The sequence below is a fragment of the Micromesistius poutassou genome (genome assembly GCF_964030765.1).
Source record: "Micromesistius poutassou genome assembly, chromosome: 11".
NCBI lineage: Eukaryota > Metazoa > Chordata > Actinopteri > Gadiformes > Gadidae > Micromesistius > Micromesistius poutassou.
The window spans coordinates 8,522,201-8,546,503 of NC_140281.1; the positions used below are offsets into that span (position 1 = coordinate 8,522,201).

A 24,303-nucleotide genomic window follows, 5' to 3' on the forward strand; every position below is an offset into this window, starting at 1 on the left:
GTGTGACTGAATAGTCTTCCTCCACGGCCCTCTGTTTGATATGCAGAGGAAACTACAGAAGGGATGAACGTTTAAGCGAAGAGGAATCTACAAAAGGGATTAACGTTTGACATGAAGAGGAAACAACAGAAGTGATCATGATTAGCGTTATGGGCGGCATGTTGCTCAGGAGACAGAGTAGGTTGACAGGAAGGTTGCTAGTTCGATCCCCAGCTCCTCCTAGCTGTGTTGAGTGTCTGAATGTCGAGGTGTCCCTGAGCAAGACATCTAACCCTAAATGGTCCCGACGAGCTGGCTGTCACCTTGCAAAGTTGTCACACCGTTGGTGTGTGAATGTGTTGATGAATGGGTGAATGTGTGTAGTGGGTCAATGTAATGCAATAATGTAAAGCACTCTGAGTGGCCACTGGTTAGAACAGCGCAGTATAAATGCAGACCATTTACCATTCACCGTTATTGTAATTGTATATAGAAATAAAAATAATATATTGTTGGCAGCTCCAAACATTATGCAAATATTAAACAATGTAAGTTGTTGAGTGAAACAAAATGGTGACCTAGTCAATGCTTTTTAAAAACATAACATTGTATGTATTTTTATAGTAATGGTAGTAATATAATAATACTTTCATAATCTTGTTAACATGTGATTTATATGATCTTGAATGTTTAAGATTTGCCTCATTGCATCTTAAGACTTGACTCCATTAAAGACTTTTCTAAAAGCAAATGCAATAAATGAATTGGTGAAGTGTGATTAATTTGTCTCAACATTGTAAATGAGTACCACAGCAATCAAACAGAGGGAATGATACTCAATATAACTAGAACCGCAGGCTATGTCCTGTGTCCTCTCATGGTTCTAAACCATCAACAAGGCTCCTCATGAACAGCATGAATCAAGCTCTGCAGTTAACAAAACGTCTTGATTAACATCAACAGTATCATTCATACAGTATGGTTCTCTGTTTTCCAGCACCAAGCGTGTTCTGTGTAGTCCTAAGAAGTAAAGCTCTTGTTCTCAGAGAGGTGGAACAATAGAGCTGGAGGCTCCACACACTTGAAGGTGAAGAGAGGTGGTGTGTAGCTCCTTCACCACAGCATCAAACAGCTCCCGCCTCACTGGAACACTTTGAGTGGTTTATTTGTGAAAGCCTTATATGGTGGTTCAATATTTATGCTTCAATCTATATATTTAATTCATTATGAATACATTAGTCACACATTTTGTTTGTTAGAGCTACATTTGATCTACATAGAATGTTCTTTGTTTTACTTTCAAAGTGGAGATTCTTTTATCCAAATGTTTTATTGTTTTTATTAACATTTCTATTTTTTGCAGCAGGAGTGCAGTGGTCCTCAAATCCCTGCTACAAAGTGGTATTAACATGCACAATAACATGCTGCATAATTAACTGAACTCAATTAACTCAAAAGACAATCAACGCTGCAACACTTAATATTATATACATTATATTATTATAATGAGGTTGGTTAGGAACATGTTAATGTTCTCTTGTATGCTGTTGTTTGGTTATCCAAGTGCATTGTGGGGAGGCTAGACTGTGTGGCAGTAGGGGTACTTGGATGTCGTCATAGCAACGGCTGATGGGTAGACAAAGGGGTGGGGCTTGCTCCTCTCCTGGGTACATAAACGAGGGAGGCGGGCTTTGATGTGTCCCAACGCTGACCAACCCGACATCTGCCTTCCCTCCATCTCTATCTCTCTCTCTGTCTGTCCAGCTGTCTGTCTGTCTAGCGGCCAACCACATTGTTAAGGTAAGATCTTCACTTCCTTCCTACTTGTGATTGTATTTCTGTGGTTCTTGGCTGTGAGCGGTTTATTGTTCTAAAGGTTTCCTTACTTTGAGCGGTAACGTCCATGTCCGTCTGCCTGCTCCTGGTAAACCCATCAACCTTATCTTTGTCTGTTCGGTGGTCGTCTGTCAGTGTGTACATCTCTGTACATCTCTGCCCTATAAACTTTCTAAATAAGTGCTCTGACTTGTAAAAGTAAGAGAACCCTGGAATTAGTTCAACTACGAAAGACAAACTGGTAGAAGGCAAAATAACTAAAATAACTAGACTTTTGTGAATTTCTGTGGTTAGTGATGGAAGGTAAGAAATAATGTTCTAACCTTGTCTGGAAGAGCAACTGAAAAAAACAATACTATGAAAAATACCAAAGTCACGTATTTTATAAGACTGTGGACTGTAGATACAACCGGAATTCATGATCTTTAAACGCATCAGTATTCCACTTTTAAATTCAGAACTGGGATGATGTTATGATGTCATTTAGTTGGACATGAATGAAATTATGTCATTTAGTTGGACATGATGTATGTGGGGGGTTTAGGGTAAGGCGGAGGGGGGGGGGGGGGGGACTATATGATGCGGGACTAGCAACGAGCGATAGCATGTGAGACACAGGGAGCTGGGAGGGACAGCTCTGGTTCATCACAAGGTTATGGGAGGGAACAAAACAAAGAAGGGTAGAAAAGACCTTTCTGTGCTGATGAATAATTGATGTGTGTGGGCCATGTGTTGTTACGTGATCTCCTCTGCTCACAGAAGGCTCCAGGAGGGGAGGTCGTCACCAGACATGGCCAGCGGGTGTGTGTCCGCCCTGGACAGCCGAGCCGAACAGAGACTACAGCCGACCGCTCAGGAGGACAGCTGTACCTGTGAGTGGACAGCCAGGAGGACGAGCTAGACCCCAGAGAGGGAGATCCTCTCATTCATCTGGATACAATAGAAGAGAGAGAGAGATCCTTTCATCTAGAAACAATAGAACAGAGAGAGAGAGAGAGAGAGAGAGAGAGAGAGAGAGAGAGGGAGAGAGAGAGAGAGATCCTATCATCTAGAAACAACTGAACAAAGAGAGAGAGAGAGAGAGAGAGAGAGAGAGAGAGAGAGAGTCTCTCCTCTAGAAACAACTGAACAGAGAGAGAGAGAGAGAGAGAGAGAGAGAGATCCTATCATCTATAAACAACTGAACAAAGAGAGAGAGAGAGAGAGAGAGAGAGAGAGAGAGAGAGTCTCTCCTCTAGAAACAACTGAACAAAGAGAGAAAGAGAGAGATTCTCTCATCCAGAAAAAATAGAAGAGAGATTCTCTTCTATAGAAACAATATAACAGAGAGAGAGAGAGAGAGAGAGAGAGAGAGAGAGAGAGAGAGAGAGAGAGTCTCTCCTCTAGAAACAATAGAACAAAGAGAGAGAGAGAGAGAGAGAGGGAGAGAGAGAGAGAGAGAGAGAGAGAGAGAGAGAGAGAGAGAGAGAGAGAGAGTGAGAGAGAGAGTCTCTCCTCTAGAAACCATAAGAGACACCAGACGCCCAGAGAGAGATGGACCTACATCTCATCTTGTCTAAATGGGCTTCTAGAAATATAAGGATGTCAGATGTCAATCACAAATTGTTTTTCCTCCCCACCCCACCAAAGGTTGATAGTCAAAGTGGACATTTTAAATAACCTATTCATGTTGTTCAAATAACGTGACTGTTGTAAGGACAATTGACTGAATGAGCAACCCCTAGTTCCATAGAAAGGAGCCCTTCAATGTAGCTTGAGCTGTAGCTAGAGAGCTGGTGATGTTCCTTGGAGATGATGTGTTCATGTGAGATGACATGTTCATGTGGTTTATAATATGGAAAACACTGGCGAACGGGAAGAGTAGGAACAGCTTGGTTAGAAGCATGAGCGTAGAGGAGGATGGTGACCCTGAGTCAGAGCATTGATTATAGTGTTCGGTTGCTCATTAACGTGCTCCAGATAAGATGCTCTGTAACCTTACTCACCGACACAAGTATGGCTCTGACAGGGCTGGCTCTCTCTCTTTCACACACACACACACACACACACACACACACACACACACACACACACACACACACACACACACACACACACACAGACACACACACACACAGACACACACACACACAGACAGACAGACAGACAGACAGATCACCAAAATGTGTTGTCTTGTTTTTATTCCGTTTCAAACAACAACACAACAAGGACAATTCTCTTACAGAAACACAATGCAAAACAGCGAACACAATGCAGAACACACAACAGTGAACACAATGCATCTCTGCTCCCAGTGTCCTCACACCGAGGCGATGGATGTTCTCTGTGTTTGTGTTTGTGTCTTGTGTCCCGCACAGACCAGGAAGTGAACCTGTCTGACGAGAGTCCAGGGGTAACCATGGCGACGCGGGAGGCTGGCGACGGCGCCATGTCGGCGGGGGTCCCGCCCCCCCATGGAACGGACCAGCAGAAGAAACCGCGCAGGAAGGACACCCCGGTCCTCAACGGCCCGCCACACATACCCGGTGAGGGGCCCCCACGATGACATCATCAGGCACCCGCTCACACCCACAGACACACGGGGGGGGGGGGGGGGGGGGCTCTTGTTGGGGCTCTTGTTTCAGGGGACGCGGTGTGGGGACCCCGATGCCCTGGGGGCAGCTGTGTCCGCAGGCGGGTGTCTTCACCACAGGAACGCTGCTTAGCTTTTAGTCACCAGGCGCGGTATCCAGTATCCAGTAATCAACGTGTGCGGCAGCGTCAAACAACTCATTGTACATCAAACCTCTGTTCCCTTCTGTGTTGTAGGCGTAAGACTGCTGATGGGAGAGAAGCCGGGTGTCTTCCTGGAGGACGAGGAGAGGAACGGGAGGGAGTAGAGAAACAACTCCCTTTAAACTCTTTTTAACCAATGGGTTTTCGGCAAACTGGAGAAAAGAAAAAAAAAAAGGGTTTTCGTTCGGACAACTTGATTAAATGTAGCTTTCAAACTTTTTTGTAAAGTATGTGTGTTTTTGTCAAAGAAAATGATTTCCTTGAACTGATTTCCGCACTTCAAGGTTCATGCGTTGCCCTTCAAACAGGCGGAGAATAGCCTCTTCTTGGCGGCCATTTTGGATAAGTTCATTCTCTACATCCAGTGGGAGGTGATGACAGCCCGCAGTCAGAGCCCTGCTGTCTGACAGCTTCCACACGTACTCCTTTTTGGTTTATAGTCATACAGACTTGACTATGGCTCGTTCAGCCTTCCTATCATGAAATGATCAACCGTACGTCCTCCTATGTTTTGGGACAGGAGGCTAAAAATCAATGCAGGAAAGTTGTTTTGCTAAATGCAGAATGGATAATGTGTGTGTCATCTCTCCAATCTGAGTCGTAGGTGTGGACGTTCAGTAGTCTAATGTAACCATAATTATGGCGGCATATCAATATTGAATGCAATTTAAGTCAATATTAAATAAAGACATAAATAAGTGAAACTCTAGCTGGTTACTCCAAATTGCCTACCCTAACTTTAATATACCTTTTGGTACAAAATAGTAAATGTATCTTTTTATAGTCCTGCATAACACCTAATCAATTAACTAATAATTTGAGCACAAGAACTACACCACAAATGTGTATATATCATGTTTGTAGTTCTTAATAGATATGAAAAGCCTTGCACTACCTATACGTTTTTCTACCACACATTCAAGAGGCCCAAACTCAAAGATAACACATAGATGAGAATTAGAATAGCTTACTTTAAACATTTATTTAAACGGGCAGACACATTGGATTAAAGACAGCTTTAAGGCACTAAATATGACCAGAAATGTACACTTACTTTACCAGAAATGATAATCGAAAGGACAATATTGACATTTACACACAACATAAAACACAAATTGCCATTGATTCTTTCTCTCATCAATGTCCATATCTACTGATTGCGGTCAGTCATAGCGTCAGCTCACTAGAATACTGTAGGTGTCGATGCTACCTAATTGTTCTCTTAATGAGAGCTAAAAGTCTGCTATTGGACACCGTTCTTTCTACAGTGGTCTACAACAGAGCTGCAGGGGCGAAGCCGGACCTTGTGTTGGACTGTTTCTAATCTCCCCCCATTTAGTTTATTCTAAAAAAGTTTGTAACCACCTAGATGTAATCAAATGTCAATCTTATCTGGGCCCTTACTAAGCCCCCCTAAAGGTCAGTCCTATGGGCCCTGCAGTGAGGTCACTTCCCCTGCAGAGGGCGGTACTAAGGGGCTAAGCCCCCCTAAAGGTCAGTCCTATGGGCCCTGCAGTGAGGTCACTTCCCCTGCAGAGGGCGGTACTAAGGGGCTAAGCCCCCCTAAAGGTCAGTCCTATGGGCCCTGCAGTGAGGTCACTTCCCCTGCAGAGGGAGGTACTAAGGGGCTAAGCCCCCCTAAAGGTCAGTCCTATGGGCCCTGCAGTGAGGTCACTTCCCCTGCAGAGGGAGGTACTAAGGGGCTAAGCCCCCCTAAAGGTCAGTCCTAGATGGGCCCTGCAGTGAGGTCACTTCCCCCTGCGGAGGGAGATCCGCTGCAGGTGCCGGGCTCGGCCCCGGGGATCGGTGGGCCGCAGGTCCACCACCTTGACCCTCGCTGGCCGGTAGGAGTTGGCACAGTAGCTGGGTCGTTTGTGGTAGCGAATCAGATCGCAGCCCTCCTCCGAGCCTGAGAAAAAGGGACATTTAAACATTTGGTTAAAGCACTCTCTCTGGACCACATCGTGACATTTGACCGTTTCAATTAAAGGTCCCATGACATGTCACCAGGTGTGGTGTGATTAGCCATTACAAGCCGTTTTGAAAATCTGTCTGTTATGACATCACAGGTGGGAGTGTCCACCTAGATGTGTGACGGATAGATGAGCAACGTTTGCTACAGTCCACTGGGTAGGCCGGTAGACTGACCTATCCAACACACATCTAGGTGGACACGCCCACCTGTGATGTCATAACAGACAGATTTCCAAAACGGCTTGTAATGGCTAATCACACCACACCTGGTGGCATGTCATGGGACCTTTAAGACTCCTACTTTAAACTTATATTAGTGCCGTTTGAAAGTCAAATTCCATTACAAAACAATGTTGAATACATTACTGAATGCACTACCCTAGACCATATGAACTCACATAGGGTGAGTTTGAATGTTAAAATCACACAAGATCACATGAGCAGTTGCCATTTTCTTTTCTCCCTTTAGTAGTGTATGTTCTAATCTTTGCACAAAACCACTGAAACATGTCATGTGGAGCTGGTGCTTCTCTTGTGCTTGTATCTTCAGTGCTACATTTCTTACAAGATACCAGAGAAGACATGGAGCCAGGATCTGAGCCCTTTGAGTCCAGTTTTATTGGCACAATGAGTGCAATAAATCACCACATTTTAACCAAAATCAGAACCATACATGTCATACACGTCCCATCCCTTTGGTGAGGGAAGGGTGATTTGATGAAGTATTGTGTACAAAATAAGAAGGAACAAACAGAAAAAAATAAACATTAAACAAATGACGCTGTATTCACAACAGAAGCACAGGTGCAAAACTGCAAACGCTAGCTAGGCCTGCTGTCCACTCACTTCTCTGCTCAAATCAAGAGCAAAACAGGATTTTCAGGGACATATTGGTAAGTCAAATACGGGGGTAATAAAATGTAATAAATACCTAATGATTCAACAAAAAAATCGGGGGTCAAAATGCAGTCATGTGTTGCATGTGAGCCAGGCTAGGTCCTCAGTGGGAAACGTAGTCGTTTTACAATAGCAGCTCTAACCTTGTGAGATGTTTTTTCATTTCAAATCCAACTTTAACAAATTAAAATAAGAACGAAGAGATAGAATCCTTCTCGTTTGTGAGGACATATTTCTGTGTTTATGAGGTGCACTTGATGCTCCATGAGAATCCCGAAAAGCGCTTTACCGTATAACACAATGTAGATGTGCCATCGCTTTCATAAGTGCAGATGGCGTGACCGCAGTAGTAGCAGTGACGGCTAAGGCATGTGGCCTTCTGGGATATCTGTTAGGTTTGTGGGTACAGATTCCAAACCCATGGGCATGTTTTGAACATACGTCATTCACATGAAGGAAGTATTTTTTCCAGTTGTCATGCAATGATTATAAAGTAAGTTGATCAATTAAAGTAGTAGTGTTGCCAACTAAAAAGCAACTACTGCTTCGATGGAGGGGCCTCTGTGGGAAGCGGAGCCCTGGGTAGAAATTATTGAAAAAGAACATGACAGGAGCCCCGCAGTAGGAGAACCAAACACTGATAATGAGAGGAAGCTGGAGGAAACCCCAAGGTTTTTCACATGCACCTTAAGGCAAACATTGAAAACAACATCATCAACAACATCAACTAAAATCAAAAACATGGCAGATCAGCTTGAGATTACTTTGTCTCTGTCGTTATCTCTCTTTGGTCAAGGCAACAGGAATCTCCTCACAGTGTTTCAGAAGGACATTTTGAATTGCTCAAAGAAAGACCTTAGATGTTCCTAAAGCAGCCATTACATATTTGACAGGAGGGGGGGTGCGTTTCTCTTGGGTTATATCAAGGCAGATTCTAGCAAAATGTTTCCACAAAGTTCTGCATATCAAAGTTGCAAATGTACAATTTGTTTTTCAGTTGCAAAAAAACAAGTGGTGTGCATTTTACCTCCCAGTTAGAGGAAGAACGTTCACAGAAGAAAATCAAAAGAATAACGGCAATGCATGTGATTCAATTGGGTGACAGAAACAACTACACAAATGATGATATAATGAAATGCATAACTTGAGTTATGGTATTCAACTGTTATGTGCAACAAAAAAAGTGAGTTTGCTGTAAATACTACAAACGATAAACCTACCAGCTTGATGGTGGCAAGTCAAAGCAAAGTTAGTCTTTTTATATCAAGATACACGGGACACATCAGGTTCCGCTCAGAACCAAACTCAAAACAGTGGCGTCTCCTTTGGACATCGTATTAACAAGACCTGATGTCAGGTAAGAGCCCTAGCAGTAACCATGTTTGGCTTTCAACTGCTTCATAAATATCAGTTTCATTTGACAGTTTCTTTTTTCAGACTAAAAAATTGTGCTAATTACACAATAACCAACATATACCCTGTGCTTTTCAGCTGTCCTTTAGGGGCTCTATTCCCCAAGCCCACGTATCCCCAATAAGGAACCATGTGTTAATATTAGCTAATTTCCTTGTGCATCAATCTCCGTTCTAGGCAACCTACCAGCTCTGAACTGGACCAAACCGCGAGACAGAGAGCTGGGAGGTCAGGGGTGGGGGTTTTAAAGGGTTGAATGCTCCAACAATCTTTTATCTTTTTAGATAGATAGATTCTAGACAATTTACATCTTATTAAGAGTTGCAAGACACCATGGATCATTCACTCTCGAAGCGGCTCACTTATTACCTGATTCATTGTAGCATTATCTCACTCACTCATTCTAACAAACAACTGCATTGCAACTCAACATTGTTCGGAAATAGCTTCAACAAAATTTGTGATAACAAACAAAGAATAAAAACACATTCTTTGAAAATTAGATGTCTAGATTAGAGTTCATTACTTTCTCCTAGCCAGGGCGTGTTTTATTCCTAATCTCCCTTATCTCTTGGGGTCTGCAGGGATTTAGTCCTAATCGCTAAAGTGGTTCAGTCCTAATCTCTAGGAGTCTGGAGTCTTGGGTTTGATTCCCCACTAAGTCCCTTACTGGGATGGGCTTCAGGACTCTGAAGCCGACAGTTCCTAAAGATCACTCACCACCTCCGAGTTGAGCGGTAAATACTACCATCCACCAGCAACTCCCATCCAATCACCCGCCTTCCACACGGTCAGCCATGAACAAAACAAATGTTCTAGGGGCCCCAATACTCTAGAGGCCCTCAATGTTCTAGGGGCCTCAATGTTCTAGGGGCCCTCAATGTTATAGGGGCCTTCAATGTTCTAGGGGCCTCAATGTTCTGGGGGCCCTGAATGTTATAGGGGCCCTCAATGTTCTAGGGGCCTTCAATGCTCTAGGGGCCTCAATGTTCAGTGTTCTAGGGGCCCTGCCTTGGCGGGCTGACTGGTGGGCTGCTAGTAAAGTATCAGGCCAGGCTTTTGATAAACACTTCCTTCAGGCAACAACAATAACAGCAACAAAAACTGGCCAAATAAATACCACAGAGAGAGAGAGAGAGAGAGAGAGAGAGAGAGAGAGAGAGAGAGAGAGAGAGAGGTTCAGATCAATGAAACGGTGGCTCAATGACACCATCCTGTAGAGATGCTGGCCGCCACCAGATGGTGCTCTGAGGCAGGCGAGCAGTCTCACCAACGTAAAGACGATGAGAGAGAGAGCCAGAGAAAGCAATGTGCCTGCTCAGAGACTGAGAGAGTGTTTAATATGGACAGTTTGTCTCTGGGACAGAGGCAGCAGCAGCAGCGGTTAGCTGCCCTGCTGAAGGGTTGTGGTAGCTACCCTCCTCTTCATCATCATCTTCCTCCTCCTCCTCCTCTTCCTCTGTCTCTTTGGAGTCTGCTGGAGAAGAAGAAGGAATATATGGCACACTTCAAGGGTTATCCACGAGCCGCTCCATCAGCCTGAGACAGCTGGCCTCACCAGTGCTCAGCTGGCTACCATAAGACCACAAAACAGACTACAAGGTTCCATTCCAAATGTAGAAATGTATGTAGAGGAGGAAAGATTGGCCTAACACAGCAAGTAGTCGAAGGCAGTGAACACAGATGCATTTCCAAGCCCTAAAGCCTCTTGGGGCTCGGTCTCCAAACAACTCCTATAAATATGAGGGACCGGGCTGGTCCTATGACACCACCCACCGCAGGGAAATGCATGTGGACCTCAGTGAGCCAAACAAAGCTTTAGCCCAATCTCTCTGCAGATAGGGACTTTCTGCAGTCCAAGAAGAGAAGAGCTTCTTTTTAGAGACTAGTCACCAGTTTGGAACTGAGCCACGTCAAACAGATCTATAATTCTAATGATTACATTTTACTTTCAGTTTGGAAGGAAACCTTTTAGCTATCACAGGGGAAAAAACAAGCAGATCTGTCCATGCAGAAAATAGTGTGCAGTTCTACGCATCCTTTCACCCAGGAGTAAAGGTCCCACAAAGTCTTACAAACGGCAATCTCCGGAGACGACAACAAGAAGTTGGTGATGGTAATGCACCATATCGGGTTGCAAACTGCCAATTAGCCCAAAAGAAGAAGAAAAACACTACTTTGGATACCTAACGCACATCACGCATATCACTTCAGATTTATTTATTAATTTTATAAAAAGCACCCATTATGAAATATTAATTAAGGAAATATTATGTTCACACTACAACCCTTTCAAATTACAATCCTTGGCAAGACCAACAGTATCACTTCAGTTTCATTAATTAGCCTGATATATGTAGGCCTGCATTCAATTAGCCTATAGGCTATAGTAATTTATTACCCAATTGGCACAAGGCCTATAAATAATGCTCCTGGAGGCCTCTGTATTCTCACAAGCTAAAATAAATGGCAGCTTTGGCATTGCTCGAGGATTTGGCGAGTGGTATGAGACGTGAGCACGTTTTTCTTGGGCGTAGGCAAATCCATTTTCCCGTGTAATGATATGTCAGCAATGGCTTCTTATATACTAGGAATATTCATTGATTAATTAGCATTGTCATTTTTAATTAATTAGCATTGTCATTTTAGTCAGGACTATTATGGGATGATCTTGGCAGGAGCATGGCGCTCGTGTACGTACGCATACTTGAACCCACGTTGGTATTTGTAACGAGAAGAGTGCGTACAGGTGTGCGCCACACAGTTTTATAGATCTGAATATTTTTGTGCGTACGCAGGTTCTGAGGTTTGGGCCTACGCAATGTATTAGGGAGGGTTTTACGCAGAGTTTAATAAATTAGGCCCCTGGTTAGGGCTAGGATCAAATTCATCTGATAGTGAAGTGCTGAATAATTCATGACTCTATATTTGTTATTTTGGATGGTTTGCAAGTCTTAATCCAAAGAAGCACAAGTAGCCCAGTAAAACCAGCGTTGATGTGTCATGTGATACATGACAGGAACCATGTGGTTATCTCCATGCAGGTGCCTTTCAGCCACATGAGGTGACAGGGGAGGTGATCACAGCTGATTGGTTCATCACAATTGTTACAAGATGCATGCAATGGCTTGCATTTGAGGTTCCAGAGGTAGGGGTTGCTGAGGCCAAGACATGGTGGCTAGGAGTTCACAGCATGACAGACATGATTCAGGACCAAACAAAGCAGAAAAATAACAGAAACAGAGACTGACACGAGGGTTAGATGTGTGTGTGTGCGTGTGTGTGTGTGTGTGTGTGTGTGTGTGTGTGTGTGTGTGTGTGTGTGTGTGCGTGCGTCTGTGTGTCATCACTGGGGATGGAGCTCAACAGAGGGACGAGGCTGGAGGATCCTTTCAGATGCACATGGTCACCATGGCAACACAGGGTTAAAGCTCAAGGGAGAAGAGGAGAGAGTGAAATAAAGGGGAGGACCACAGAGGGACAGAGGACCACAGAGGGACAGAGGACGTGATGGAGGTTGCACAGCGAGTGACACCGGCACACATTGGCACGACAATAAATCAAATCAATCAAATGCTGCTTTGTGAGGGAGGAGAGTTTTGTCCCAGAACATGCAGAGGCCGAGAGAGCAGAAGACACCGTGGGTTAAGCAGCGACGAAGGCCGCACGCGAGCGTGACGGCACAATGTGTGCTGGTTGGGGTATTAGCGGTGCCCCTGTAGGAGTGAACCCCGACATGCTTTACCGTCAGAGGAGTCGGTCTCTGTGCCACTCGAGGTGTCTGTGATGGAGGATTCGAGATCTTCCGCTACATAGGGGTGAATGGAAGAGTGTCACAAACAATCCAAGTGAAACACGACGCGTGGTGCTAGAAGAGTATACAGGGAGCCCTTTTTGTTATCATCAATTCAAAAGATCTCCTTCAATATAAAACCTGAAACCCGTTGTGCTTCATGCTGTGAAACAGGATGGTCCTCCACCTTTCAGCCATGTTACTACAACCCAATTGTTTCACGTTATTCCTTTGGAGTTGTATTTCTTTATCATTCACACTCTCTTTGTCTTTCTTCACTAAGCTTTTTCATATAATTTGGAATATTCTTTGAAAATATCTTAGCTTTGAAGAAAGCTGTGTTGTGCTCAGATGTCTTCTGGAACAACAACAACAGCAACAACAGTGTCATTGAAAAAGCCAATGTGTAATGTGTCAGCATCACCACTTGGTGGCACTCACTAACAATGCATCAAAGCAGAGGCAAAGCCTAAAGGTATGAAAGAAATGATGTATCAGAGCTTCCAACTAAGGCCATCGTCTCATGGTACTTCAGTGAAGGAACTCAGTAAAGGTCAGTGTCTGCATCGGTTGTTTGAGTACCTACCACTGTGAACCGCTTTCTCCTCGCCTTTATTGTCCCTGTTGGTCGACTCCGGGGGGTCCATCTGTTTGGACCGCACTCCCCTCCTGGGTCCAGATCCTGGGACCAGGCCGCACCCCCCCCCTGGATCTCTATCCCCCTCTTCCTCTTTGGGCTGCTCCTCTGCTGGCTCCTTCCTGCTTTCCTCCTTCTCCTTTTCCTCCTCTTCGTCAGCCTTGGTTCCTTCCTCCACCTCCTCAGCCCTCTTCTCCCCCTCCCTCACCACCTCCACCTCCTTCTCCACCTCCACCTCCTTCTCCAGCTCCTTGGCTTTGTCGCCGGGCTCGGCCTCCTCCACCTCCTTCTTCTCTCCATCGCTGGCCTTCTCCTCCACCTCCTTCTTCTCTCCATCACTGGCCTTCTCCTCCACCTCCTTCTTGTTCTTCTCCTCCAGATCTGAACGAGCAAAGTAAAATTAAAAACCGAAAATACATTTAGAAAGAGGTCAAGTTTTATGTTGCTGCGGCCCATTTCGTCCTTCAGTTGAGTTCATCAAGACCGGTCTGATCTTCTCAGCAGATCCAGAAGATTGACTGGAGATACTGAGGAGACCCTGATGTCCTGGGAACCCCTGGGCCCCAAGCCTGGACCTACCCTGGGTCCTGGGCCCCAAGCCTGGACCTACCCTGGGCCCCCCAGCCTGGACCTACCTTGGGCCCCCCAGCCTGGACCTACCCTGGGCCCCCCAGCCTGGACCTACCCTGGGCCCCCCAGCCTAGAACCCTGGGCCCCCCAGCCAGGACCTACCCTGGGCCCCCCAGCCTGGACCTACCCTGGGCGGCTTTGGCCTTCCAGCGCTCGCGGTTCCGGTGCACGTCCTCACTCCAGGTGCTTTTGAAGCTCTTGAAGTCCACCGTGTGCAGGGAGCAGTTGATGGCGCCGCTGCCCTCCGACGCCGTGCTCTTCACGCTGGAGCGCTTGCTCTCTCCGCCAGCCACGGCCCCGGCCACGCCCCCCGCCACGGTCCCAACCCCCTGGATGGTCAGGCTGAGGAGCAAACACACGAAGAAGACAAAGAAGAAGACAAAGAAGAAGACGAAGAAGAAGAAGAGAAGAAGAAGAAACAAAATGTTATATGAGAATTATATAAGAAGTACTATCCTCTGCATATGTAGATATAGATGTATTCATATATATGAAAACAATGACATACATGTGTAACACATTTAGGAAGGCAGGGCTGGTGGTCTTTAGAGTTGAACTAAACTTTATGTGGACAGGTGTTTCTGAACAAACTAGATTAGCACCAGACGTGTTGTCTGAGCGTTGTCTGAGTGGCCTGGATTAGGAGACTTCTGTCTGTGCCTCCCTGGTTGATCTTACTCTCACAGAGGGCAGTCTCACTGACCATGCCTCTACCTCTCACACAGAGACATAACTCTCTCTCTCTCTCTCTCTCTCTCTCTCTCTCTCTCTCTCTCTCTCTCTCTCTCTCTCTCTCTCTCTCTCTCTCTCTCTCTCTCTCTCTCTCTCTCTCTCTCTCTCTATATATATATATATAACTATATAACTCTATCACCTCTAACACTCTCACACAGGGACAGCCTCCCAGCAGGCGCTCAGAGCACAGGATGCAGCCCCTAACGTCCCCGTTCTAAATGTTCATGTCTGAGATAATAATAGATAACATCACTATCTGAAATAATAATAATCTGTCTGTCTGTCTGTCTGTCTGTTTATGTGTGTGTGTGTGTGTGTGTGTGTGTGTGTGTGTGTGTGTGTGTGTGTGTGTGTGTGTGTGCAGAGGTCAAACGGGTCCCGGTGGTGACCTTGGCCGTCTGAAGTCCTCTGGGCCGGCGACGGCTGCCTCGTCTATCAGCGGCCTCACGATCTTCTCCGTCATGTCCGTCAGCACGGTGAAGGTGGGTTCCACGATGAAGTCGATGAACCCTGGGGAGAGACGGCAGGCGCTGCTACCACATGGAGACCTGGGGCCTGTTCACTGCTGTCCCTCTCTGTCACGTCCTTTTATGAACGCACCTCAGAAATGAATTGAATTACAATCGAATGTATAATTCTGAATGTTTAGTCTTGACTCACTATCACTCAGCAACTAATTATGATGATGATGATGATGATGATGATGATGAAGACTTGATAATAAGAGTTGGGTGGTGTTGTGCTCCACCTACCTATCTGGGACTGGGCCACCATGGTGGAGTTGCGGTCACAGAGGGGAGAGAAGGGCAGGCCCAGATATGCTTCTTTGTCACCCTGGAGAAGAGATGATGAAGTGATGAAACACAGCAGGCAGGGGTTTGAGATCTTTAGGCCCGAAAACTATCTTTTCCCCTCCATTTTCCTTTGATGCGTTTCAGGAGTATCTCTGTAAAGACGGACTCATTGCGAAAACACATCTAGCTGTAGAAACACTGTAGTACATATTCAAGGCCACTGTGTGGCGCTGGTTCTCCGCCAAAACAAGAAGAAGACGAGGTGGGGAAAGCATTTTTTAAACCTTTTAGATTGAAGAAAATACTTTTTAATGTACAGTTAGTAATTCAATTTACCAAGGGGCTGTATTTAAAGCTACAAAAATAATACAATGGATGGCCATTTCTGGCGTCCACACAAATCCGAACACAAAAATGCATAGGGACGTTTTTATCTTATCGACCCTGGGACCTGGTTTCAAAAAAGTGTGTTTTCAGCCACCGAAAACACCAGATCTGTCTGGACGGTCGGTTTAACTGCCATAAATATTATTTGTCATTATTTAATGTTTTTTTTGTTTATATTTACGTATTCAATTTGTTTTAATATATTGAGTTTGCCACATTAGGTAGGAACCAAACCAAAGGTAGGAACCAACCATAGTCGAACTCAGACCTGCGTGAACGTTCCAGAACCTGCGTGTGTGCCCAGGCCCGCTCGTGCCCGACAACTCATCAAGACGAGAAGCACAGATAAGCCCACGTTTGCATTAAGGACACTCACGTTCATCCGTTTTTCATTAAGACCATAAGTCCATAAGTCAGACACTGAAGTTTGTGTTCTGAAAGGTGACAATAAGTTGAAAAACGACAAGGAACTTTGGGAAGCCTTTATAATAATAACTGTGGTTTAAAGTGTATAAAGGGGCATTTATTGATTTTGTCAATTGAAGAAAAATAAGTGACAACATTTGAAGTTGGTATTATTTTTGAAGTAATTTAAATGTGACAAAAAGCATTCTTTTGAAATTATAATAATTATAATAATTAATAATTGCTATGTGATATTACCAAGCTTTTACAACGGTTCTCTTTGAAAGGTTAATCTGAAGGATGTTAACCTAATTTATTTTGACTAACTTATTAAGTTATTTTGTGTTACCTACACTGCTAATGTCAATTGCATATAGGCATTCATAAATAATTTAAGATGTCAGAAACAAGTGAAAAAACACAGGTTGAAGAGGTAAAGCAGACCGAAGAGTCTAACATTGTACGACAAGCAGTACAGCCTGAAGAGCCTCGTCAAAGTGAGAGAGCTAGAACATTAACAGAAAAGGGAAGGGAATTCCACCAAGAAAAAGTGAAAAGATTGTCACTTCGTTTCGACAGCATTTATGAGCGCTGGAAAGTTCTGACTAAAGTAGCTAAGAAGTCTGTAATCAAACAAGACCCAAGTAATATCCTACAAGAACACATTGAAGGTATTCAAAGAAAAGAATCTGAGCTGAACAGTGTTTATGATGAATACAGAAAGATTGACAGCCCAGCTCATGACATGAGACTTAAGTTGGACAGATGTGCATCAGTCACCAAGATCGTCATACAGAATGCACTGTCTCAAATAAAAGGAACAGAGGAGGAGCTTATTTGCCCTGACGCTAGCTCTATATTTGCATCTTCAACCTCCAGTGTTTTATTTCCTGCCTTTAACGGTTCTAAAGCTAATTCCAATCGCTCTGGTGTATCCTCATCCAAAATTCAAGAAGCTGCTGCAGAGTATGCACACACACGTGCTGTATTGAAGATTATGGCTGAGCAAGACAGCCAACAGGCAGAGCTGCAGAAACTTGAAGCTGAGGATAAATGTATGGTTGCAGACCAAGAAGCAGCTGCAGCAACTCGCCGTCTTCAAAGTGAAAAGGAAGAAATTGAGCGTAAGATAGAAAGAGAAAAACTAGAAGCTGCTCTTTTAAAGAGACAGTATGAAGAAAACGCTGCAAGAAGAAAGTCAGTTGAAAATCTGAAAAGAGAGCTTGTGCGTTTGGAAGAGCTAAAGAGGCTAAACGCAGCCAAAGCAAAGCTTGAAGTGTATGATGCAAGACTTTGTACCACAGAATACTGAGGCTGAGCTACCTACAGGTGTGCATGCAATCGATCAGGTGAATACTGCTGACCAGCATCCACCACCATTCAGAGATGCGACTCCAAGAAGTGTGCTCCCAAACGATATGGGAGACCTGGTGAAGGTTTTAGCTGAGGCTATATCAGCAAACAGGCTCCCAATTCCAGAGCCAACAACATTTAGTGGAGATCCACTCAAGTTCAATCATTGGAAATCATCCTTTCAGACACTTATTGAGAAAAAGAACATTCCAACCACAGAGAAAGTGTTCTTCCTTCAAAGGTATGTCGGAGGAGCTGCAAGAGAAGCCTTAAAAGGTCATTTTCTGATTGGTTCAGAAGATTCATACCATGCAGCATGGGACCTGCTCAATGACAGATATGGCCAACCCTTTGTCATTGCCAAGGATTTCCGAGACAAACTACATGCATGGCCAAAAGTAGCTTCACGAGAAAGTGCTGATTTGAGGAAATTTGTTGACTTTTTACGTAGCTGTCAAAGTGCTATGTCTAACAATGAGAGTCTTCATGTTCTTAATGATGGAATTGAGAATCAGAAACTTGCAGCCAAGCTACCTGACTGGCTAAGTCCTGGAACCGAAGAGTCACACAAAATCAACTTGAATATGGTAGGTTCCCAAACTTTAGTTATTTTGTGACGTTCCTTTCAATGGAGGCTAGCATTGCTTGCAATCCCATTACATTGTTCCATGCGTTACGGCAAAGTGAGTCTGAAAAGGCAAGGTTCAAGAATCAGAACGTGACGGCCTCCAAGAACCAAATGGCAGATGCCAAAATCTTCACAACAAACATCAGTGAAAGGAAAATAGTTACATGTGTGTTTTGTAAGAAACCAGGACATGGCATACACAAGTGCTACAAGTTAAGTGAGAAGCCAGTCGCTGAACGCGTCAGATTTATTCAAAATGAAAGACTGTGCTTCGGCTGTTTGAGTCCTGGCCACCAATCCAAGAGTTGCAGTAACCGGCTGGTCTGCGATACGTGTTCAAAGAGGCATCCCACGTGCCTGCACGAAGAACGTTCTAAAAGAGAACAAGAACTAAAGAAAGAACAACCTAAGCAAAAGGTTTATGTCAAAGAAATAACTCAATCACAAGACATCACTAAGGAAACAACTTCTAACAGAGTTGTACAAGATGGTAATAGTACACAGACGTCAGCAATTGTACCTGTCTACGTGTCAACGCCAAGTGCTCCAAGCAAGGAAGTTCTCGTTTACGCTCTGTTAGATTCACAGAGTGACTCTTCATTCATTCTTGAAGAAGTGGCAGACGTTCTTGATACAAGCACAGAACGAGTGAAATTAAAGCTATCGACAATGTCGTCAAAGGGGACAGTTGTACATTGTAATAGACTTAATAGCCTACAAATTAGGGGTCTATTTTCCTCCAAGAAGATTACAGTGCCAACAGTTTACACACGCGACTTCATCCCTGTCAATCGCACACACATCCCAGTGCCTGAGACTGCAAAGGCATGGCCTCACTTGGAGCATCTTGCAGAACACATCTCGCCTCAAAAGGAGTGTGAAATCGGTCTCTTGATTGGGTACAATTGCCCACAAGCACTCATGCCACGAGAAGTCGTCTGTGGAGAGGAGAACCAGCCATTTGCCCAGAAAACCGATTCAGGTTGGAGCATAGTGAGTTACGGTGCACCAAGTGAGCACTACGGTGATGCCTTTGGAGTAAGTCATCGCATCATTGTGAAACAAGTTGTGCCTGAAACACCAGCAATAGTCAAGCTTAAAGGTGAAGTCCACTATGTTTGTAATACAGAGGTCAGTGAAATGGTCACTCCAGACGACGTGATTAAGGTGCTGGAATCCGATTTCAGTGAAAGAGGCAGTGAAGAGACAACCTTCTCCCAGGAAGATCTTCAGTTCTTGGCTAAGCTGAAAGATGGAATCAGGCAGAAGCAAGATGGTCATTTTGAAATGCCTTTACCTTTCAAACAAAATCAACCAAGTCTTCCAAATAACAAAGCATATGCATTTCAACGCCTAGTGTCTTTGGAACGAAGGCTCAGAAGAGACCAACAATACTGCGCTGACTACGTGAGCTTTATGAAGGATATCATTGCCCGTGTTGACGCAGAAAAGGTCCCTGAAGAGGAACTTGACAATCAACCTGTCTGGTATATTCCTCACCACGGCGTATACCACCCCCAAAAGCCTGGGAAGATACGTGTGGTCTTTGATTGCTCAGCAAGGTTCAAAGCCTTGCTGAGCAATCAGCCTCCTCACCTGGCTGTGCCAATTTTGGACTTGGCACAGCCAAGGTCAGGATAAATTTAACCCGAGCACTGTTAAGTTCATCCAAAGGAATTTTTATGTTGACGATGGACTGGTGTGTGCAACGTCTGATGAGGAAGCAATCCAGCTAATCAAGGAAGCTAGAGAGCTTTGCAGCACAGGCAACCTCAGACTACACAAGTTTGTCGCCAACAGCAAGGAGGTGTTAGGTCTGTCAGTGGAGATGTTCATTGCTCGCTTGTCATGGGAAAAGCACACGTTGCTCCTACCAAGGTAACCACAGTGCCACGCCTTGAGTTATCTGCAGCAGTGGTGCTCAGAAATGCTCAGAAACAAGCTCGAAATAGAGGATCTTCAAGAACATTTTTGGACTGACTCAAAATATATGGACTGTCCTCAGATATATAAACAATGATGCCAGACGGTTTCAGTCCAAAGAATCAAGTCCACCACAGATCCCAAACAATGGCACTTCGTTCCAACAGAAGATAATCCGGCAGATCATGCTTCAAGAGGTCTGTCAGTGAATCAGCTTGTTGCTTCAAATTGGTTCACTGGCCCAGATTTTCTGTGGAAAAGCGAGCTACCAAGAGGAGGACGAGGTGTTATGGTGGGAGAAGTCAAGGAGGATGATCCGGAACTTCGAAAGGTCCAGGTGCTCAACACCAAGACGAAGGACGAGAGGTCATTGTTAGACTGCCTAACAAAGTTCTCTGACTGGAAAAGAGCTGTCAAGGCTATTGCTCGTCTGAAGCGCCATGCTAAGCAAATCAAGGGCAACAAACCTAAAGAAAGTGAAGCCACAAGTATTGAAGAAAGACAGGAAGCAGAACTGTTCATCATCAAGTTGATTCAAGGAGAAGCTTTCAGCAGTGAAATCAAAGGATTAAAGCAAGGGAAGGAAGTAAAACCCAAAGACAAAGTCAACAAGCTACACAAACTAAGTCCATTTGTCGATGAGCATGGTGTGCTCAGGGTCGGAGGATGTTTGACAAGGTCTGTTCTTCACCCACATGTCAAGCATCCTGCCATCATGCCGAAGAAAAGTCATGTGTCTTCGTTGCTTATAAAGCACTTCCATGAAAAGGTGCATCACCAAGGAAGAGGAATAACTGCCAACGAGTTGCAGTTGCCTCACATATTTACAAGTGCACAACATGCAGAAAGTACAGAAAGAACACACAAGATCCTAAAATGGCAGATTTGCTGGAAGACAGAATGGAAATGACTCCACCATTCACATATTGTGGCATAGACTGCTTTGGACCGTTCTATGTAAAAGAGGCAAGAAAGGAACTGAAGAAGTATGGTCTTCTCTTTACCTGTATGTGTTCTAGAGCCATACATATTGAGATGCTTGATGACCTTACTACAGATGCATTCATCAATGCATTGCGTGCATTGATCGCTTTACGCGGACATGTTAGACAGTTGAGATGTGATCAAGGCACAAACTTTGTAGGTGCAAAAGGAGAGTTCATGAAGGCTATGAAGGATTTGGATCATGATCAAATTAAGGAACATGGATGTGAGTTCATAATGAACTTCCCATCATCGAGCCACATGGGAGGTGTATGGGAGAGGCAAATATGGACGATCAGAAGTGTCTTAACTACAATCCTTGACCAATCAGCTAAGAGACTGGACAGTACCTCACTCAGAACCTTCTTCTATGAAGTTATGGCTATTATAAATAGCAGACCTCTCACAACAGAGCACTTAAATGACCCAACAAGCCTTGAACCCCTAACACCCAATCACATTCTTATGATGAAGTCTCACATAATATTCCCGCCGCCTGGTGAGTTTGTGAGTCAGGATCTCTACCTGCGCAAAAGATGGTGCCAAGTCCAGTTTTTGGCAAACGATTTTTGGAAAAGGTGGAAGAAGGAGTATCTTCTTGATCTTCAGCAAAGACAAATATGGCAAAAGGACAAGAGAGATACAAAGGTTAACGACATTGTTATCCTTCAGGAGGACAGTTCTCCACGTAATAAATGGAGATTAGCAAGAGTGACAGAAGTGTATCCAAGCACTGATGGAAGGGTTAGGAAAGTGAAACTGTTAGTCAGTGACCCAACCTTAGACAGCCAGAGAAGACGCACTTCTAAGCCTATCTAGCCTTGAAGCAGACTCAATTTAAAGGTTTCCATTTCATTCACCCTTTTCATTTCAAGTACAGTATTTTGGTATACTTTAAGGTTTATAGTATACTATAAGGTTGAAATAAAAGTGTGAAAATGTTTATATTGTGAAGTGAAATGACAGTTGTCATTTGGTGGGAGTTTAACTGCCATAAATATTATTTGTCATTATTTAATGTTTTTTTGGTTTATATTTACGTATTCAATTTGTTTTAATATATTGAGTTCGCCACATTAGGTAGGAACCAAAGTTTCCGTGACATATGTACACTTAACAGCCAATTAAGGTGTAACAGCCAATTGACAGTGAAGACGTGCTCAGATTCCTCGTGTGTTGAAGTCATTAAGTTAAGCTGAATAGTGAAGATGTTTTTCTTTTGGATGTTTTGAAATAAGTATTTTTGCGGAAGAAACCTCATTCCCTCATGGTTATGTGCAGCCAGCGAGTTCGACGGTGGATATTGCAATGGATGATTGTGGACGGAGAGATGGCAAGGAGCAGCAATAAATCCATCAGTAACGAGAACCACGGTGTCGTTTATTTCCTGGAGGGAGTGATAGTCGGCCAAAACCCACAAGACTTATGCATTTTCACAAATAATTTGTTTCCGTGTGGACGGGGCCTTAGACGCTTAACTAACAAAAGACGACACGATTGTCACGTGTCAAAAAAAGGTTAAGATCACATAGTCCAGGTACAGACCAAATCCAGCTGCATGGTGCATACAACTTCAGGTAGAGAATCATGAATTATGTTTGTATATTTGTTTGTGATCCATCTCTGGGAGAGGACCTTCAGACTTCAGTCTCTCGGGGACTGCAACACCAGCGTCTACGATGTGATCTTTTAAAGACCCTTGAGTTACACATGAGCTGTGAGAAGGCAGATGGTCTTCGAGGTGACGGTGCAGATGGTCACAGATGTGTGGTTCTTCTGATCTTCTACACCTCCCTCAGCCCAGAGACACACAGGGCGAGGCACTGGGATTGTGACGTGTTGAGCAGCTAAAGACAAGTCATTTATAGTCTCTGACGTTTCTATTACTATGATTAGTAGGGCTCCGGCCACGTGGAAAAAAGAAAACCCTGATTGGAAACTGAAAACTGATTAGCTCACCGTCCATAAATCACAGTCACCACATCTCTATTTCTAGGAAGACCCCCTCCCTCTTATCCCTCTCCTCCTAATTCCATTTCACTGAGGAAAGAGGAAAGAGTCCATGGCGCCATGGAAACGGACGAGGTCACCACCCTGTCAGGGCTTCCCCGTCTGAACGGGAGAATCTGACCGTCGACGTCGACGTCGGCCGCCGCGTGTCCACGTGGCCGACCGGAAGGAAGACACGAATTGTGTTTTGATCCAGAGGAGCACATCAAGCTGAGAACAGAGTGTCTGAGAACAGAACCGCTCCGATCCAGAACGGTGACCTCAGACACTGTAGCGTCTGAGAACAGAACCGCTCCGATCCAGAACGGTGACCTCAGACACTGTAGCGTCTGAGAACACCGTTCTGGAACAGAGCGGTTCTAGTTCAGGCTCTGGGTGACTGTTGTTCCCTCCCCTGTTTGCATGTAACATGTGTGCGTCTGTGTTATCTTGTGCACAACAAAATGAATGAAAGAATAAGAAGAGGAGGCACCTGTCTGAAGAACTCCTCCAGCAGCGAGGTGGTCCAGCGGTGGTGGAGGTCCCACTGCTTGGCCGGGTGGCTGATGTCTGCTGTGTGGAGGAGCAGGGATAGGGCCTTGGGCTTGTCAATCCTACACACACACACACACACACACACACACACACACACACACGCATACACACAGAGGCAAACATGCACACACACAGAATCACAAAATCACACACTCACACACATATGCACACACAGATAGACACATACACAGAATCACACACACACAGGCAAACACACACACACACACACACACATTGGAAATTAGGGTTGAATTGAATAATCGTCTTAAATAAAAAAAACAGCTTGCAGAAGAGCTGAAGCACGCAAGCGTTGTGGACCACCACTCACGCCTCGGGCTGCTGCAGGAAGTTCTTCATGGCTTTGATCTGCTGGAAGTGACAGGACATGTCTGTGGCCAAAACCATCTCTACCACCAGGGCTCGCAGCTCTCTTGAGAGGGGGAGAGAGAAGGAGAGAGAGAGAGAGAGGGAGAGGAACGGAGAGGGGGAGAGGGGGATGGAAGGGGGGGGGGGGGAGAGAGAGGTGGTGGGGGGGATGGAGGGTGGGAGAGAGAGAGGGGGAGGGAGGGGGGTGGGAGAGGGGTAGAGAGAGAGAGAGGGGGGAGAGGGGAATGCA

The 24,303-nt window shown here is 44.8% G+C and overlaps 2 protein-coding genes across 4 annotated transcripts in view; one reads left to right on the plus strand and one right to left on the minus strand.

Moving 5' to 3' along the window:
- Positions 1–2,605: 2,605 nt before the first annotated feature.
- Positions 2,606–4,694, plus strand: ppp1r17 (protein phosphatase 1 regulatory subunit 17; the record flags this gene model as incomplete). The annotated part of the gene is made up of 3 exons (XM_084475723.1): positions 2,606–2,687; positions 4,173–4,340; positions 4,624–4,694. 3 exons carry the CDS (start codon positions 2,606–2,608, stop codon positions 4,692–4,694), a joined length of 321 nt encoding a protein of 106 aa, XP_084331849.1.
- Positions 4,695–5,587: 893 nt separating this feature from the next.
- pde1ca (phosphodiesterase 1C, calmodulin-dependent a) overlaps positions 5,588–24,303 on the minus strand; it is a 48,865-nt gene continuing 30,149 nt past the window's right edge. Inside the window, exons 10-18 of one of the 3 annotated variants that reach the window (XM_084475301.1) lie at positions 24,016–24,117; positions 23,626–23,746; positions 15,422–15,503; positions 15,059–15,179; positions 14,062–14,276; positions 13,254–13,685; positions 12,620–12,682; positions 10,292–10,348; positions 5,588–6,499 (exon numbers count right to left, since the gene is read on the minus strand). In XM_084475301.1, the coding sequence (XP_084331427.1) occupies positions 6,339–6,499; positions 10,292–10,348; positions 12,620–12,682; positions 13,254–13,685; positions 14,062–14,276; positions 15,059–15,179; positions 15,422–15,503; positions 23,626–23,746; positions 24,016–24,117 (1,354 nt within the window). In that variant the 3' untranslated portion in view covers positions 5,588–6,338. Of the gene's footprint in view, positions 6,500–10,291; positions 10,352–12,619; positions 12,683–13,253; positions 13,686–14,061; positions 14,277–15,058; positions 15,180–15,421; positions 15,504–23,625; positions 23,747–24,015; positions 24,118–24,303 lie in introns of all 3 variants that reach the window. The other 2 variants (XM_084475300.1, XM_084475302.1) reach the window with 2 other exon arrangements.